Below are 19,348 nucleotides of genomic sequence, written 5' to 3'. Positions count from 1 at the left end.
TAACCACAGTGGCACCGATAATTGTGATATTAACGGCAATAATAGTGCGAGAGAAATACATGGAAGAAAAAATGATTACGTTTGAAAATTGCGTTTGCATCGCAATATGTAAACAATTAATCAAGTTCAATTGAATGGTTGGTGCATCAGTATGGTTGAAGCAGTTACTTTAAAATATAGGTAAGTAGCTCTTCATTCCTATTAACTGTAATTTATTGTTTCTATCAGCAGATGATAAAACTGAGTAAACGGTTCCAGTTGTAGTCCTGACCGAGGACAAACATTCCCAGTGTAGGAGTCACATGTGTAATTCCAGCGCAGTCAGTGTAACGTCCTACGGAGTTCTGACATTTGGGACCGACCAGATTCTGTAAGCAGACGAGGAAAACATCTGGATGTGCAACAGAGTTGATTTCGAGTCAGTAGGATGAGTCGGGTTCGCGCACTATGGAAATGGGGAACTCCGTCTGTGCAAGCGACGTCAGATCCGTTGAACGGGGCAAAAGATCTGCGACGGTATGCTTGTCGGAGAGCAGGCACTGAAATAGACGCACCACATGGCGGAGATCTTTGCTCGCTCTCATACTGAAGCTTCAAGCTACAGTCTACCCGTGACAAAAAAATTCCCGGGTATAATATGGTCGTTCATTCGGTTAGAGCGTGAGAGGATTTTAACCCGTATGCAGTCCCTCTTTATCCTGTTCCTTCTTTTTTTTTTTATCAGTCCCAATTATCCCAAATTTATCACGATTGTCGTATTCCGATGAGACATTCTCTGCGAAATGCATCCAGATAACGACCACGGGTCCTTATACTTCATGATTTGTCGTTGGTACCTGATCACGAACACCTGATGATCGTAAATGCCGAAAGATCATAAGGAATTGAATCGAACCTGGCGATGATTCCAGAGAGGGGTATCTCATCGCGAACCGATCGTAGTTTGCGGCCCAAGCTTGGCCGACGTGCGGCGTTTAGTGTAAGAATATACAGAGGCACGCACTCATGCACGCACGAGCCAACCCGACGTGGATGGCGTCCACGTGTGCGTATCCGTCCAAGTGCGGAGGCTGCGTGTTCTGAGAGCAGCGCGATCATTCCGTTCCCGGCCCCTGTCGGGTGCGAGTTCTCTAGGAAGTGGTGTTGTGCTTATTTCGTGTGTCGCGAACAAAGAGCCGATTCGACGCGGTCTCGTGGTGCTCGATCTTAGCCTAAGGAAATGCCCCTCAGCCGGGACAAAATTACAACTTCGTTTCATCACCGGCACCGATCGCCTCGGCCTTGAAGGGCCAAAGAACGATGGCGGCCTGCCATCCCCGACCGCCCCTTCAGCACTTGCAGCATCCGCAGCTTCAGGAGCCAAATGCCGTTAGCGTTGGGGTTGGTCTCGGCCTAGGAAACATTGGTACCCAGTCCCAGGTTACTTCCCAGCAGCCACACTATCCACCGCATCTTTTGAACTGGGTCTACTTGGCGATTGCCGATCAGAATTCTCCCCAGCCCCCGGAGCAGACTGCAGTGCGGAGCGTAAGCAGCCCATTTCAACATATTTCAAATATGTCCACATCCACCTCCATATCATCTGTTAGAGTTGTACCACAAATAGAGAGTCGCGGTGGTCGAATTGCGAAAACGAAAGCTCGCCTATGGACAGAGCAGCTGAAGCTGAAAGATGTATGATAGCCTTGCGGTACGGTTTGGTTACAGATATAGAGTCGAATAAAGGTGGTAGAAATAAATTGGGCAAACTCTCGTATTCTTGGCTCGGATATAATCACAAAATTGCAAACATTCCCGCCGCGGTTCTCGCATAATGTTTCCTTCTGTGCTACAGTACTAAGCCCTTAGATGCAGCGAGTTTTCGTTACGTCATGAGGAATGCAAGCAGACATTATTATGCTTTGTAATTACTTTCTACGACGTAGATATAATTACATCTCCGTCTTCTAGCTGACACGCGCGTTTTAGACGCCATTTTTAGCAATTTGATAGAGCAAGTTCCACTTTCTGGTCATTAGCGGTCACGATGATTCAACTTGTGATTTTAAATTTATCTTCCCGCTCCACAAACCGCAAAGCTAGATCCTTTGCAATGCAAAACACCATAATAATGGTCAAGTCTTTCGATCTATAAATTATTGAGACCACACATTTGATAATAATACGAAATGCGCGCGGATCAACTCCGAACAATTAAATACGTGAAATGTAGCGTTTCGACGCTTGTTTATGTGCATATTCACGTCGCAGAATGATTGCAAAATTGTTTCGCTTTCAGAACAAACTTCTCCCAGCAGTATGGGGAAACTTCCCGACTGCGGCGTCTCAGACCTATTTACACCAAAATGCTGTCAGTCCTGGAGCGCCGATAGGACCCGGAAGCTTAGCTGACAGCATCGGCGATTTAGCTGAACATTTTACGGAACTTGGCCTTTTAGAGCGAAAACCTACCAAGAGGCCACCGTCCACCTATCTGTGTCACTTGTGTTTCAAGAAAGGCCACTACATCAAAGACTGCCCTCAGGTAAGTCAATTTTTGTGCAAATTATAATTTTCTCATTTTTTATTTCCCTCCACACGACCTCCCTCCGCAGATGCATTACCGAGAGAGCATCTCTTTAAAATAGATAAGACAGCTGTGCAGTTAATGGCAATTACAGACAATTTATGATTCACTGTCATTCCAGATTTCAAGCATGCATATATTTGTTACATTGCGGGTAGAAATGTAAACGAGTAAGCGGTCAGTAGTGGGTAAAGTAATCACGCGATATATGGTATGCCGTTTGAGAATATGCCAGTGTTTAAACGATATTACGTCACTCGCGTACTCCGGAGTAATATTGTTGGTCGTTCAAATTACGGCTTAATTGAGGAGAACATCTCGCGACTAACTGTGATGGGGGCTCCGCGCACATCTAGCCAGCCTTAAAGTCTCAAGTAAAGCGTTGACCCTACAATTGGTTCACCCACTACACCCCGACACGCGTTTCAATCGAGTTTCCTCTGCGTAGTCACAAACACGTGCCCGTGTAACACGCACCCACCGCTTTCATTCTATGTAACCACGTACGATACGTAATTATTTTAAATTACAGTCTGCCACTACTGCATATATCAATATACGTATGTATAATAAGTTGAGTTCAACAAACATACGTATTCCAGATACATGTTAGAAAATTTCTTGAAAAGACCGATAGTACAACGGAAGTGAGAAAAAACGAAAACCATTCGGATATTCGTTAGTAGTTCCAATTGAGCCACCAAGATAAATCGTACACAAAAGAATTATACCGTTCTCTCTTGCAACGTAGCTAACGTAGCCTGCACCTTGTCCAGATTCGGTGTGAGCGTATCCTTACATCCTTGTATAGGTATATAAGATAAGCTCGTATTACGCTCGCGGGATTGAAGTAGCTGACGCCTGAGGTCAGTGTTGAGCTCAAGGGTTAATCTTTTAAGGTTTCACTGCATGGATTAATAGAGGCATGTTATAGAGCTTCGTACAAACACTCCTAAGTCCGATGGAGTACGAGTAATTTTTAAACACCACTAATTATAGATACAATCGTAAATCAGAACAAACGAATGGTAAAAAAGTGCCGGGTGGCAACTTGGTACCCAGAATTGTTAACGAGCTTTTGGAAATTTCAATCCAAGTATTCGTCCAGACCTTATTTTCATATACATCTACGCAACTGTCAATTTTCTTTCTAAAAGTTACGTGAAAACATTTGATCATACGGAAAGCCTCCTGATTGTCCATGAAATTTGTGTTCCTTTCCGGAGCAAATATATATTCTTAAACATACAAGGTTTTTTTTGTCGTTTGTTTTTCTGCCTGTGAGATAAAGTCCCGGCATCATATGATCTGCAGCTATCGCAAATGCTACTACTTGATGATGCATCCTTGCTCTAGTTAATGAACACATTAGACGTGTTGAAATTTTTTTTTTCTGACCAAGAGATCGGGTTGTTGACGTAACTTTTTTTTATTACAGGCACGGCCCAAGGGCGAGGGCTTGACGCCTTATCAGGGCAAAAAGAGATGCTTCGGAGAGTACAAATGCCCTAAATGCAAACGCAAGTGGATGTCAGGAAACAGTTGGGCCAATATGGGGCAGGAATGCATCAAATGTCACATTAACGTCTATCCACACAAGCAGGTGAGTCTCGGGGTGGCATCTGCAGCTACATCCCCGTCTCACGTGCTGCTCTCACCCTCGCCCTCCCTATATGTAAGTTTCGAAACATCCCCATTTAACTTATAATTAATATTAGATCAATTAATAGATAAATGATAAGTCATTAGCTGGATCTCGAATAGTTGATCAATTCATTATCAGGTGTCCACAGCTGAGATTAAATTACGATAATTCATCACACTCTTTGTTCCGAATCGAAGCGTTGACTATTACAAACCGACGAGTATCATCCGAGTTAGAATCATTGACTGACATTTAATTTAGAAATATTCACTGGTATTTAGATGAATATTCAAAAAATTTGACAAATCGGCTCGTTTTAGAGTTTAATATTGTAGAACAAATTCGTAAACTTACCAGAAACGTTTCAGTACTTTCACAAAACCCTCGAAGACTCCCGCTGTGTAAATACTGAATTTAACCGACATCTTCTTAGGCCACTCTGCTGTAGAAAATTTTTCAAAACAGATCATGCGGGGGCTGAAATAATAATAACAATAATTAAAAAAAAAAATATCAATTTGTTAGTTATAGTAGAAGATCTCTCAGGACTTATCAACTCTCCGAGTAATTTAAATATAAGTTGATATATGCTTCCGAGAAGCAGGCTGTAGTCGCGGTTTTCTTTATTTAGAGCTCGACGCGTAGGTCTCCGTATAACAGCGCGAAGCAGAAAAATAAATAATTGAACTATTGTTCTATATACAGTAAAGATTTCTAGCACGAGTTTCGTACTAAGTAAACTGGCAAATGCTAAGCTAATTATATATCGAGCTCAATTCTGAGATTTACTTGAATACACAGATGCGCATATTTACGTAGGTAGGCATGCTCCTATGGTGGTAACTGTATCGGTCGTTGTTTAGCTACACGAAGCAAACAGGGATTATCACTTGATTGAACAGGGCGGCGACAATTCTGCTAAAATAGAATTCAGAATACTATGGCCTTTTTCCATGAAGCTTGAGGAATGTTGAGCTGCTTTTACGACCAAAAGCTCCAGAAATTATGCACCTTAAAATACATAAATTTGGATTAAACAACACATAGTATTTCTTTGGGGGGTAACAGAACAATACAATTTGCAAAATCGAGCTTACCCAAATTAAGGAAGCATATTTGAAGTTTGAAAACCATTTATAAAAAAAGTGAATTTTTTCCTGGGGACCATCATAATTGCCGCACTATTCTTGGTTTTTCCGGTCTGTCGCCCCCCTGTTATGATTTCACACAAATTATACAATATATTGAGATATTGTACTCGTGAATGTTGAAATAACTGCTAATGCCAAATTAAATTTGGAGAATCATTTTTCAATCCCTATTTTAGCGTACCTTCAATCGTCATGATCACCGCTACATCCTAGTAGAACCCAAGTATTTTCGAGTGTAATTACCATTCTGTATTTGGCTGAAGACAATTCTACACCATTTGTGGACTCTACCTTTACGAAGACATCTGTTGAAACCATAGTTAGAAAATATTATCAATCCATGGCCGTTCAACATATGCAGTTGATATTGCCAAATTTTCGAAAAAAAAGCCAAGCATAAGCCAAGACCGAGCATGAGCGGAGCTGATAAAAAAAGATATTTTATTTCCAGCGCCCGCTGGAAAAACCTGATGGTCTCGACGTCTCCGATCAAAGCAAGGTGCACCCGCAACATCTTTGTGAAAAATGCAAGACACTAGGATATTATTGCCGACGTGTGCAATAATTACTTACTGCACTATTTGTTTACACATTCGTACCTTAACGTTCGTGTACTTATAATGCTATGGATTTCTATACTTACAAGGGATACGTAACTGAAACCGAGAAGGTTTCATAAGCAGGATGAAATTTAATACAAGAATATTATTCCGAGCGCTCTTTGGCATAAATTCTAAACACCGACGAGTTCTGGTGTAAAATTATAATTCCTTTTTTTTTTCATAGCCACTGTAACATTTCCTGTTGCTTGTTCAATGATCATCAAATAAGTAGTCACGTTATTGTGCCAGCATATTACCTATCCCTTTTAGTTATAACTTATAAATCTACGCTTAAATTAAACATAGTGGGAAGGGGCAGTTGATCTTATATTTGTTATTTCTGGCACTATTTATAGCCCAGCTAAGATTAGAGAACCATAGGAACTCCGAAGAGGAGGCAAGATGCTTCGGTAAGCTATTTACGTATACTGACTGGTTTGTATTAAATAAGAAGGAACCAATCGAGTATTTACCTACTTGGAAAATTTCAAGTCATTTGCAACATTAACAAATAAAAATTCCATATAGAAATTCATACCAAATTATTAAATTTATGTCAGGGGTGAGATTGGTAAAGTAAAGTCTAACCCGCGGATCTCTATGTTCTGTATAAACTGGGTCCGGTCCGCGGGCCACGTAATCTGTATAAATTTGTATTAATCAATATTTTATACATATATATATTTATATATATTTTGAGTTGTATATGTTATATAATCATATTCTGTATAATTATTTACTCACCAAGTGCCATGACAAAGAGAACTTTATATACAAAGAATTATTATTGTGTAATTAATGTTGTTATTATTATATCGCTGTGCCAAATATACAAGCCAAAGATACTGAAATGTCTAATCTTTTTTCATCTTCTTTCAATACCTACAAATTTATTTTATAGAAGATGCGATAAAACTTAAAATTAACAATTATATGATACAATACACGTAAAAAATGTACAGTTGTCACGGCGTGGTGACGGTGAAAAGACGATCCGCCGCGGGATCCTCTGAAAAATATGCTGCAGAATTAAAGACAGTGGCTGATGAGGATGCGTCGGTCGACATCTGGAATCAAATAAATATTTTTAGATAAGTTCAAAATTATTATTTACAGTCGTTCACCACTCGGAGTACCGGACGGGATTAAATTTTGAAATCTTGATAACGCGTTAAGTACCAGAAATTTCATAAACTTGAGGATAGCAAGAACAGTGAAATATTTCTTACAACTGGTGGAGAACCCTGATGCATTTGATGAACTGGACTGGCTGTCCCAGGATATTGAAGCTGTTGCTGTTGCACCTGCTGTTTTTGTTGGTGTAAATGTAAATATTGTTGTTGTGGTTGCAGAGGTTGAAGTACAGGAAGTTGTGTTTCAGTCTGTTCTGTTGCAGGCTGTTGCTCGTTATTCTGTTGTGCAGCCTTCTCAATATCAAGTCCAGTTTGATGCAAAGACGAATATAGATATTCCACCTGTGATTTTGACTGTTGGTATTCTTGCTGCTGAGACAAATGTTGATAATAAAGCTCGTGCTGTTGCTGATGTTCGAAATTTTTCTGTTGAGTCGGCATTTGAGTGATGTCAAAAGTCTGCTGAGCCATTGGCTGAACAGCCACTGGACTAGCTACACTTGGAGCCGGTTGATTTACAAGAGTGATCACTTGTTGAGTTTCCTTACTTTCAGCTACACAAGATGCCGACGTTCCTGATGTCGGACTTGTACCACCAATCACGAATTTATCTGACTCTAAAAGTGTTGGACAGATACCTGCAGCTTCTTCTGTGGGTTCAGGTTGGTGTGAAGAATGCTTCAGGGAAGATGTATCAGGTTGTGGGGCGATTGGACTTGGAAAGGAAGGTTGTTGCTGCCCGAGTAAAGTTACAACTTGTGGTTTAGAATGATCAGGTGACGGAGGTGCTGGCTCTGGAAAAAGTTCCGCCTTTAAATTAGGTAGAAAAGTATCTATCGCTCGCCATGTAGGTGTCCAAAGGTTTGAGCTTGGGGCCAAAACGCCAGCAGATGCCATAACCAGCAACATATTCTTCAAGGATTCCGGAATGGCTTCGAAAAGTAGCTCACTATTATCAGCATACATGTAAGCTTTCAATAAATCTAAAACCGTAAGCCATATTGGCAGGAATCCAGGTAGTGTCAGCAAAGGAGTTAAGTGATGTAAAAATACTTTTGAGAGCAGCGTTGCTGCTCGTACTCGAGTTTCTTCTACTCCAATTGGGTCATTTGGTGCTATCGGGCTCAGAAGTTGGGCCAGCAAAGGAAATAGAACATGCTCGAGACATTGAGACCATTCTGCTGCAGCCAGCTGTGCCAAATCATGAGCGAGTAAAGCTCTCTGCAGGTAAGTTACAGCCGATGTGCGAACAGATCTACGGGCATCGCAACATAGCCTCGCTATACCTTGCAATAACGGTCGCCATCCCTGTGGCCACAAAGAAACTCCTTCTGCAGCCCCGCCTTCTTCAGCCCACCATCGGAATACTTGAGCAGTTCTTGTGTGCAAAGTATGCATCAAATCCAATAATTGAATGGGGGTTTGTTGATATCCAGGTGGTTCTTCCTCAACACTTTGAGCCTTATGTCGTTTGCCTGCGCTGACTAAAACAGCCTCCGCAAACGTTCTAACGCAGCGCACACACAGTTCAAAGTTGAATGGAGTAACGTGAGCAACATCCCTTACTAAGAATGCAAGACTTTCACAACATTTGACAAGAGCTGCCGGATCATGATCATGCAGATCTCTATCCAGGACTATAGTATCGGCAGTGACCGGCAAGGGAGCTTCGGTGCCAGTAGGAGAAACCAGCACCCATTCTGGTATAGGGCTAACAGGTCTTGGATCCAAAACGGATGTTCTGCTAGGTGCATCGTCTAAGACTGTATTAGTATGTTTTGGAGCTAATGCTCCAGCACCCACACATTCTAATAAACTGAAAACAACTTTCCAATCTTCCGTGGTATGGATGTTGGCAGCACCAGTTTTTAAAAGTTCGAATAATCCATATGCAAGTTGCCTGGCCAAAGTAGCGGTTGTTGCTGAAGGTAAGTGGGTTAGCGGTGTCAAAGGTGGTAAAACGGCACCAGCCAATTCCTCGCCCCGCAGCAATCTAATTGCTAATCTTAACATTCCAACAGCGACCCTTTCAAGCAGATACGCATGGTTCTCTCGGGCAGCAGTGGTTAATAACCCTTCGATGTGTGCTTGAACAATCGGCCAAATGCGCATTACTCTATCACGATTCTGAATCGTAATTTTAAGAAGAATTTCGAGAAGAAAAACTGCAAGATCTTCATCGTGAGGATTTGCTGCAACTAGCGCTCCCACAAAAGATCGAAGTGATTCCACCTGAAAGCACATCATTTCCGTTTGTTAACATCACATTAGACTGATCCACCTAGTGATCTAAATACATTGAAGGTAAACAATAATTTTTTCACCTGTAGAAATTTACTTTCAGCAATAATCAATTCAAGCCGACAATCAGTTATACACTGCTTTGCTCTTTTGCGAGCAGTGGCCTCTGCAGGGTGTGGACCTCGCGATGCATCTAATGCAATGTATGAGTACAGGCTGGAAAAAATGCTTTGTTCAGCAGGAGGTGCTCTGGGGGTGACGTTCTTCCGAATGAGGGATACTTTCCCCGATAGATCAAGGAAGTCTTCACCTTCCGTGAGAATTCTCGGCAACAGCTTGGCTTTATATACAGCTTGCAAGCAATCTACGACATTTCTCCAAGATGCTCTCAACGCATCTCCATGCCGATGCGTTACCTCAAAAAGAGTACGCGCAGCTAATTGACTACGACCACTGCCTCCTAACTGGAGAATCAGCTGTTCAGGCTCACCCCCTGTAGCCAACCCTGTGAATTCACATAGACTGACGACCAATGTATCTAAATCACTACTCATTCCATAGTGGGCACTGATCGAGGCACACCTGTGTGGATAAGAATATTACAAGAAATGGTAATTATTGTAGAAAGGTTTTGACGACGATGAGAAGTGCAGAAAGACTGTGACCTCACCTTAGGAATGCTTGAGCAACTTTGCGCTGTAAAGGTCTGTCCGACGATTCTTTATAAGCTCTGCATAGAGCAGTTACAACAGGTGCCCAAGCATGTACGGCCAGATCCCTGTCAACAAGTTCTCCTCCTTTGCCAACTTTTAAGTAGTTACTCTCGGGCCCAGTACCTCTACGGAGTAACACTTTCCACAAGTAGTTATCTTTCACTAATCCAGTTTGTTCAGCTGGCATGACTATTTCTTCACTCCTAAAAATATAATGGTTCAAATGATCACAATCTTTTCAACTAGTTAAACGACAAGACTCTCACAGATTATTAAAGGTAATTTTTATTACACTCACTTAATAGCTGTATATATTTCATCTAACATATCTTGATCAAAATCAGCATCACCGTTAACCTTTTTCAAATTTTTCTTGAATTCTTCTGCAGTCATGGGGTTACCCTGTCGTTTGGCATTATGATTGTGTTGGTCTACATTCAACATGATTATGGCATAGGCCAACGTAAAAGCAGCATCAGCAGAAGCAAATGGTTTTCCGTTGCTAGTCTGAAAAATGGCAATGCAAAACTTGTCAAACTTCAGTAATTGTCACTGTTCTGCATCAGACTACAGCTTCCTTTGTTCAGTAATTTCTAATAAGCTAATTTCATTGGTATATGTTAAGATAATAACACATTAAACTATTAATATGCCATGTTGTTGCCCATAACACTTCTGATAGATATACTAAGTACCTACACATTTTAAACAACGGTTATTTTACTACTATATGCACACACAAGCAGTTGAAAATTTCTTTATAATTGCATTTTGGAATTGCAATTAAATAACGAACGAGTAGATCGTATTTCACTCACATGCCAGTGTTCAGCAAACTTTTCAAGCAGCAGTGAGATAAGTGGTGCTTCTCCAGGGAGTCGGAAAGATTCCAAATAGAATCGGAGAGCCTGATCAATGCGCGTCTGTTGAAAATCAAAGCTCTCTACAAAGCATTGTAGCACTTCTCTGTTATCTCTCCTACTAATGTAATCTCCTATTTCTTTCTTGTCTAGACCCGGATTTTCTCTCAATAGTTTAGCAATTTTCTGTGGATCTGGATGACCTGTTGTACCCCCAAGTAAACCTTTTTCATTAAGAACATTGATTCCAGATTTAGGTTTGGCATTAAACTGTTCAGTTCCAAGGACTAGCCACTGTAAAAGAGCGATAAACAATTTATGTTAACTGATAGTTGTACATAAGACCTGATAAACGGTAATTCACAGTATTTGAACTTACTCTCTTGTTAGCTTTGGTTGCAAGTAACTCATCTCTAGTAGGTAAATTTAGTGACGGCAGATGGCGAGAAATTCTTCGTTGTTCCTCGACTCCCTTACACCTGGACTCAATTCCGTCAATCAACATTATCAACGCATCTAACGATATCAGTAGTATACTGTGCATACTACCTGACACTGTTGAAGCATTCTGAAACATTATATTAAATTTACTTATAAGTTAGTTCAGGCAGATTTATTATTACGTATACATAGCATGCAGGCTACGGTTGTGAACATAATGGTATTCATGAATGATAAATTATGGGAAGTGATAAAGAAATTGTCACCAAAATACTTGGATTTTGATTTACCTTTGACAGTAACTTTGTAAGATCTTCGTAAAGATTTTTGGAATATAGTCCACAATCATAATTAAGATATAATTCTGCCGGCAAACCAGGTATCCGCCATAGTCTCACTATGGCTTCTGCAATAATGGATAATTTTATTCATTGTAAAAATTTTGTGCTAAAGTTTTGTTTTCGTATGTTTGAATCATGAAAATATTCAGCAGTCAATACTTACCCAATGCTAACTCTCGCTGTTCATACGTTATTCTATTTGAATCTGAATTGACAAGTTCCATCAACTTTGTGAGGTAAAACTCCATTTGAAATTTGAGATATTCTCTTAATGATTCAAATAACAAAAATGAAACTTGAAGATCTGCTGCAAGGATTGATAGCCTATCAGATCCCAAAAGCTAGATTGGGAGAGAAAAGAGTTCAGCCATAAATTGGCACTGCACAAATAATGAGTACAAAAAAACAACGTCAATTTTGAAGGAACAAATCAAATTAAGACGTAATGTAATAATTATTTAATTACCAAGATCAAATTTCTGCATAAGTCATCTTTGACTAGAGAAAGTAGTGATGGGAAATTGGCAAGAGTATCTGCGGACACTTCCAGTGTTACCTGCAGCAAACTGAGCCCTAAGTGCATCATTACTTCAGTGTTTTGTTTGTCAAGTGGACTGCAAAGAGAAACTAGAAATCTAAAGAGTTCCCGAATACATAACGCTCCGTATGGTGCCAACTGTTGGAGAGGTGTAAATCTCACTCCCTGAGTGTTAATGTATTCTTCCGGTAGTTCTGCATCCTCCTTCATTTTTTGCAATCCCACCTCCTTATTCATATTACTATTATCATCTATAGACAAGTCCTCCACACTGCCAGTTGGAGATTGCACCAAATTTACAGATTTTTCGTTTACTCCAAGTGGCTTAGCCCCTAAAATTTAGAATAGATATTATTACTCTAAGAATTCTGAATTTTGTTTGCTTTTACTCCACATAAAATTACATGTCTATTAGCAAAGAGAAGAGTTGAATTGAAGAGTCACTACGTTTGACATGTGTATTTGTCCATCATTATATTTGTCCATTTTATTTTATTTAAATTGATTTATTGGCACAATGAGTTTATAATTTTATTAAAAAAACAAAAATGTATATATCTGTCTAGTCTTATTTAAACATAATTTTGACTTGATGTTATGGACCAGAGGATTTTAACGACGATTTAACCTCAAAACTTGCCTGATGAAGTTGGAAAATAAATAAAACCAACGAAACGTTGCAAATTTTGATAAATTGAATCTGATCAATTCTGTCCAAGTTCCCGAGAAAATTTATTATTCATTCTATTAGCAAAATTCATTTGATTTTGCTATTGAGAAAAGCATGTAGCCAAACCGGATGATAAACAATTATTATCATTACTTGATTTTACATACCCTGAGGAACACTTGGATTTTGTTCGACGGAAGATTTATCTTGATCAGGTACAATTTTAGCATCATCAACTTTATCCTCGCTTTCTTTTTCTGCATCATTTGATAACACTGGTTCCAGGCCTTCTTTATTTTCGATTTTGGCAGACTCGTCATTTTTGACGGAATCTTTTGAATTATCCTGATCAGTGCTAGTTTCCGTATTAATTTGATTTTTGTCAGAATCTTCTGTCTTTGCTTCAATTTCAGTTACATTAATTTTGTTTTCACTTTTTTCGTCATCAGCCCTGTCAGGGGTTCCACGATCCAGCGATCCTTGCATATCGACAATATTACTAGACGGTGTAATTGGTGTAGTTGATAAATGGCTGGCTCTAACTCTTTCAACAGGGCTGAGAAGTTGTGTTTCATTTTCATCATCATCAGGAGATAATTTAGATTTCTGTTTGACGTGAATTTTGTTCTTTCTATTTTTAGTACGGGTATTCTCCATGCCATTGGTTCTCATTTTCTAAATGCATATAAAATATACATTGATTAGTCAAGTTGAATAGAAAATTTGTGTCTATAGCTTCAACTAAGAACCATAACGGACTTAAACGTGGAAACGAAGCACCTTGACACCTACAGATACGCAACCTGACATTACAATTTCGTTTGTGAGATGGCAAATTGCAACTTCGGCTGCCTATCTGTAGGCGCCAAGGTAGCTTGCTTCTATGCTTAGATCCTGTATTTAAATGTACAACATTTCTAATGGTACCACCCAGTATTGGAGTACTAACTTTCATGTTCAAAAGAACCCTAGTATCATCTGCAAATTGCGGTAGTCTGGTGAAGAGATGCTGCACCATATCTCTCAAACAGTGTTCTGCAGTTCTCCTAAGCAACTCTAAAATACCACAATACAGTCTTTGGTTAGATTACAGGTAATGCAATGAGTTCCTGATTTACGAATAGTTAAGAAAATTACCACTGAGCCTTGTTTCGAAGCATATTCTAAAGCAGCTAAGCATAATTTCACAAACACTTTCATTTGAAAGAAAGTTGCCGGCAGCTGAGAGCACGAGACCTCGCAGGACTTGCAGAATACGCATAAGGACCACTCCATCTCCCGAAGCATCCGTTCCCACAAATCTTGCATGAGTTACAGCATCAGCTACAGATTCAACGCAAGGAGCTACTGCGTTGTGATCAGGATCTAACATTCAAATAAGTAAATCGTACATTACTAGATCTGTTAAATTGAGATAACTTATTTACCTTTTCAGATTATGACAGATTACAATACCCGCATATCCCATAAAGAGATAGACAATGCATATATACAGCTCATGCTTACCAATGAGGCCATAGGATATAATCTTGTTAACTGCTGATAGTGCTAGACTAGTAACTGGGCCTGTTGTCTCTTCAGACCTGATGACTTCAAGAAATGGGGCCAGAAATACACTGGGTTCAAGCTGGGCTAAATTATCAGCATCATTCAACGCTTCCTTCAAACTTGCTAGGCCTTTCATCAGCGTATCCTGGTCCTCATCCTACGGTTGTGATCAAATTTGTTAAGTTTTGAAATAAAAGAAGTAATAAAATTTTTTTTACAATCACAGTAACTAGTCATATTTGAGATTATCTTCAAATATGATCAAGCAATTGCAATATTTGTATCTACTTTTAGATGTCTGTTATTCAATTCTAATGTAAGTACATCAGTATTTCGTAGTAATACAAGATCATGAAGGTATTTTTTTAATTGCACTGAACAACATAAAAATTCAGACCTTTCTTAATGTTATAGTAAACCAAATGCTACTTTATTGTTTCGAGACTTAGTAAATAATTTGAAGCTTGTAAATATTTGAAAAAAATTCATTATGAAGTTTCTGTAAAAAGAATAAAAATTCTTGCCAATTCTAAGGTTTCGAGGTTACTTAAGATTAGCCAGTTTTTTATGGAATATATTGTTGCTGAATGAAAATTATATTGCAAATTGTAAGAATTTATTCGCAACCCATACCCAGCTGCTAATAATTAGTAAATCGTTGAGACATTTAAAGGTTGAGAGAATATTTCACATGTTCTGTACATTGATTATAAATAAGATCAAATCAGGCACAATCAGTTCAATAAGTCTGTAACATAGATATGAAGAAACTAAGAAAAAAAATTCCTGCTTACTCCAAAAGTATAGGTAGGAATTAAAAAAAGTACACAATTGAGACTATTTGCAAATTCATTAAAGCCGACTGGTAAATGTTTATGCAATATCATTTACCAAGCCTGCCTGCTGTTAAACGTTGAATGAAGTTATTTATTGTTGAACGGTGGAATTGGCTATACCACGAGATAACACAGGCATATCAAAAGGTGGATCAGCTGACGTGACCCGTCTAACCTGATGGGAATGCGAAGACCATCGTGCACCTCGACGCATCGCTGTCATGAGGAGGCTGACCTCGCCCTCGACCACGTAAAGGCCACCCCCGGGGCAGCCCATCTTCCCGATGCTCATCTTCGCCGTTATACTCGCATTTACATCATTATTCACGAATTTCGTACACACAACCACGGATCTATACACCGCACACAACTGGTAAGTTATCGCCAAATGTCAAGACTTCCAACACGATACCATGGGTTAAATAGTCGAGTATAGAAGGTCGATTATTACGTTAAATTACATGTCAATTTTGACGTCATTAACCGACACGCCATCTACAATCTCATCGAAAAGAGAAAATACATACAAGCGTTGAGTGAAGATACATAGACTGCTGGCTTTATGGAGCTTTTCGTATTCGAAAATAGCAGACATAAATTTATCGTCAAGCAGCGTCCTCTGCGTCCTCCCCTACACGCGCAATTCGATGCGGTAAGCAGTCGGTAGGTAGAGGTGACACGAATTGATGTTACCATCGGTCGCCACGTGTACCCAGATAATACAGAGTCGAATATTATTATTCCTATGGAATGACGAACAAGAGACTGAAATTTTCATATAACTCCGTATGGATGCCGCATACTTTTCAACTACGCAAATTCATTTGGGCCAAAGTCGGCAATGTCAATCTAACTCCATCGGATCGACAAAAATAATGTTATCTAAAAAATAGATGCATGATAAACATGCACTTAGTTTACTATTAACAGAGTTAGAAATCTTTTCTAGATGCAACGGATGGGAAACATAGTCGAAGAAGTTAATCAAAGGATGGGAGACACGGTCGAAAAAATTAATCAAAGGATGGAAATATGTAGTTGTTTCTATATGTACCTTATGTAATTATACATAATTTTGTGTCCCTATGTTTAATATTTAACTCGTACCTTTTTCAATTGAAGGTAATAATATGTATCTTCAGTCATCGCTCATATCTTCATTCCGAAAGAAGATACAGCTGAAATATAAAAATAATTTCGTAACTGACGTTAGATTTCCGTGGTTTTTCAAAAATGCAGTTTATTAGTAGCGGAAAACTCAGACCTTTCTACATAAAAATACTACTTGTTAATTTTTTGTTCGACATTAGGTAAAACTCGATTGTTACTAATGTTTGAGTACATGCTGTAACAAACCCCGATGAACCTCAGGCAATCATCACCACAAAAGTAATGTAAAAAAATTTAAACATGATCAAGGTTCCTGTTTTCAACTTCTAGTCATATTACCTGGTTCGATTGTAACTCTGTCCGCTGACCCCCAAACATAAGATTGTTCAGAAATTTAATCAAGTGACCCAGATTATAATTACTCATATCTGTAAACTTTATTATACATTTATGGCAGCGTCCGTGTTGATTGTTAGGAATTTCGAGTTTGAGAATATGTATTCCAGACAAAGTCGATATTATTTTATCCGGAATTTCAGCACTTTTCCGGTAACCCCTAATAATAATGTTACCCAGAGAATACAATTGATTTGAAAAACTACAATATGTTAGTATTTGGCCAGTGAAAATAAGTTCACTTCGGCTCGTTTCCACACCACCGCAAGCGGTAGAGCAGCCGGTGCGTTTTTTTTTTACGTGGTATCCCCAGTAGGCCTACTCCACGGAGATCGTAGCATGATCGATCTTACATTCTTCGAAAAATTGCAGACGACTTTTTTCACATGTTAATTATGATAAACTATTTTTCCCAAACAATTTGATCTCGCGTATAATCGCAGTATATTCGAAAGTTTTTAAGTTCATATAACCCGCTGACTATTTATTATCGATGAAAGATGACTGTTTTAGTTATGGATGAAAGATGGTTGTTTTAATTATTTATGAAGGGTGATTGTTTTTACCTTATAGGCGAACGGTGATTGACATTGGATGTTCGCGCACGGGTTTTCTTCTTCTGAGGTATGAGATAATCACTAAAATGGAGAACCTGATGAATACGCAAAACAATCCACAATCAAGATCGAAAGCACTAATCGCTGTAAGACGTTGGCATTTACCTATTGGAAGACGATGCAAAAATCTTTCAAGAAATGGAAACAAATCGGAGTAGAATATGCACAACCACCAAAATACGACAGAGCTGTATAATTCTACAGTGATATACAAACCGAACATGACTTATCAGCGACTCGAGGAAAAAAGACTCTTGACACTAAAACGGTTGCAATAAAAGGCTGTAAAACCATTACCAAAAACTACAGCTGAATAAATTTCACCATACTTTGTGATCATGATGATTCTGAACTACACCACTAAATCTATGTATCAGTAAAAACAAGATGACTGACCCTGAACCAGACCTAAATCAGATCTAAGCCTAAAAAATGAAACGTTAATTTTTCAGTATAGTCAATAAAACTCTGTTACCTGAAACAGATGAAAATATAATTAGTGACATATGCCGATACAGACAAAAATATACTTAGCTTAGATAAGTGAAAAACATAATTGACGAAAAAAAGAAAAATTAATTAGTTGAAACACACAGAATATTTGATTAGCTGGAACAGGCAAGGGGTTTGATCAGCTGAAACTGACAAAAAGTTTCATTAGCTGAAAGACAGAAGGTTTGATCAGCTGAAACACACAAAAGGTTTTATTAACTGAAACAGACAAAAAGTTTGATTATCTGAAAGAGACGAAGTTTGATTAACTGAAACAGACAAAAGGTTTGATTAGCTGAAACAAACAAAAGGTTTGATTAACTGAAGCATACAAAAAGTTTTATTAGCTGGAATATCCAGAAAGTTGATTTGCTGAAACAGACAAAAGGTTTGGTCAGGTAAATCAGACAAAGGTTTAATTAGCTGTTTGATTAGCTAGATCCGACAAACGAATGATTATCTAAGACAAGCAAAAGTTCTATCAGCTGAAACAGACGAGGGTATGATTAGCACAAACACAAAAGTCCATATACTGACAGTAAAATGGGTCGAGTTCAACATGATATTCACCTTAATATTCGTTGCTTCGATTATTCATTATATTGACGAAAAAAAACATTCTCAATTTTTTGAATCAACATCTCTTTCTGCTTTGAGTTATTAAAGTGAATATCTTTTCCGACTAAACATTCTATAGTTCTTGTGCATTTGTTAAATAATTGGTTTTCTTGCCCTGAAACAGAAAATAATACGATCAGTTAAACTAGTACTTCTGTACATTTCAAATATATTTCATAAATACTTACGCCAAGATTCTCCACTATCACTATACACTACCGAGATTTTTGTACATGCGCGTTGAGCGTCGGTTTTCGAATACCGCGCTGTATCTCATAACTAAAAGATATCAAGTCCACGCACATAAGGTGCCGTGGAACTTGAAAACTTCAGTAATCGTAAAAAAATTGACCGATGAGCTAAAAGATCAGCACATCGAAAGTGCGTAACTCTTGTATATACTGTTTGCAAAATCAAAGCGTAAGACGACGTATCCGATTCCCGTTATTAATTTACGCGCAAAAGGCTGCGTCCAATTCTCGTGATTAATCTACGCGAAATAAGGCGCGACAGATTAAACTGTTCAAATTTTTCATCATCTGTTTACAGAATCGACGCGTAAAAGAACGTTTCCGATTTCCGTTATTAATATACGCGCAAAAGGCTGCGTCGAATTCTCGTGATTAATCTACGCGCAATAAGGCGCGACAGATTAAACAGTCAAAAACTGTTATCATCTGAGACTTGCCCCGAAAAATTCTGTAGAAACCCAATCCACATACGCATCTTTTCGAATTAGATACATTACTATGCGGATTGTTCTTCTCAGATTACAAATCGAAATTGGGAGTGAGGTTGGGGGAAGGCATGCATTATTGTGTGACGTGACG

At 38.8% G+C, this 19,348-nt stretch overlaps 2 protein-coding genes across 5 annotated transcripts; one reads left to right on the top strand and one right to left on the bottom strand.

The window, feature by feature from the left end:
• Nucleotides 1-1,071: 1,071 nt before the first annotated feature.
• LOC124306894 (zinc finger CCHC domain-containing protein 24-like) lies at nucleotides 1,072-6,967 on the top strand. 4 transcript variants are annotated; one of them, XR_006908708.1, is made up of 5 exons: nucleotides 1,072-1,527; nucleotides 2,279-2,524; nucleotides 4,005-4,241; nucleotides 5,539-5,681; nucleotides 5,814-5,940. XR_006908708.1 is itself a non-coding variant. In XM_046768047.1 (4 exons), the coding sequence occupies exons 1-4, from the start codon at nucleotides 1,300-1,302 to the stop codon at nucleotides 5,599-5,601; spliced, it is 702 nt and encodes a 233-aa protein (XP_046624003.1). In that variant the 5' UTR covers nucleotides 1,072-1,299; the 3' UTR covers nucleotides 5,602-5,680. The 4 variants fall into 4 exon arrangements, 3 of the variants coding, with proteins under 3 accessions (XP_046624003.1, XP_046623994.1, XP_046623979.1); XM_046768047.1 differs by lacking the exon at nucleotides 5,814-5,940 and having other exon boundaries at nucleotides 4,005-4,169; nucleotides 5,539-5,680; XM_046768038.1 differs by lacking the exon at nucleotides 5,539-5,681 and having other exon boundaries at nucleotides 1,074-1,527; nucleotides 4,005-4,169; nucleotides 5,814-6,967.
• Nucleotides 6,835-15,718, bottom strand: LOC124306757 (Golgi-specific brefeldin A-resistance guanine nucleotide exchange factor 1). Its single transcript, XM_046767729.1, has 15 exons — nucleotides 15,461-15,718; nucleotides 14,408-14,606; nucleotides 14,039-14,266; nucleotides 13,851-13,957; nucleotides 13,069-13,576; nucleotides 12,160-12,563; nucleotides 11,857-12,034; nucleotides 11,643-11,758; nucleotides 11,291-11,479; nucleotides 10,870-11,205; nucleotides 10,350-10,558; nucleotides 10,009-10,254; nucleotides 9,422-9,920; nucleotides 7,194-9,329; nucleotides 6,835-7,031 (listed from the first exon to the last, which is right to left on the bottom strand). Exons 1-15 carry the CDS (start codon nucleotides 15,575-15,577, stop codon nucleotides 6,930-6,932), a joined length of 5,574 nt encoding a protein of 1,857 aa, XP_046623685.1. The 5' UTR covers nucleotides 15,578-15,718; the 3' UTR covers nucleotides 6,835-6,929.
• Nucleotides 15,719-19,348: the final 3,630 nt, after the last annotated feature.

This window comes from Neodiprion virginianus, chromosome 1, assembly GCF_021901495.1.
Source record: "Neodiprion virginianus isolate iyNeoVirg1 chromosome 1, iyNeoVirg1.1, whole genome shotgun sequence".
NCBI classification, from domain to species: domain Eukaryota; kingdom Metazoa; phylum Arthropoda; class Insecta; order Hymenoptera; family Diprionidae; genus Neodiprion; species Neodiprion virginianus.
The sequence above is the reverse complement of the archived record's forward strand: the minus strand, read 5'-3'. Positions and strand labels throughout refer to the sequence as shown.

Coding starts and splice junctions, on each gene's coding strand:
- LOC124306894 (XM_046768023.1), top strand. CDS start 1,300: ATGGCGGCCTGCCATCCCCGACCGCCCCTTCAGCACTTGCAGCATCCG. Junction 2,525..4,004: donor ACATCAAAGACTGCCCTCAG/GTAAGTCAATTT, acceptor TTTTTATTACAG/GCACGGCCCAAGGGCGAGGG. Junction 4,242..5,813: donor CACCCTCGCCCTCCCTATAT/GTAAGTTTCGAA, acceptor TTTTATTTCCAG/CGCCCGCTGGAAAAACCTGA.
- LOC124306757 (XM_046767729.1), bottom strand. CDS start 15,577: ATGAGCATCGGGAAGATGGGCTGCCCCGGGGGTGGCCTTTACGTGGTC. Junction 12,564..13,068: donor AAATCCAAGTGTTCCTCAGG/GTATGTAAAATC, acceptor TCTAAATTTTAG/GGGCTAAGCCACTTGGAGTA. Junction 10,255..10,349: donor GAAATATATACAGCTATTAA/GTGAGTGTAATA, acceptor TTATATTTTTAG/GAGTGAAGAAATAGTCATGC.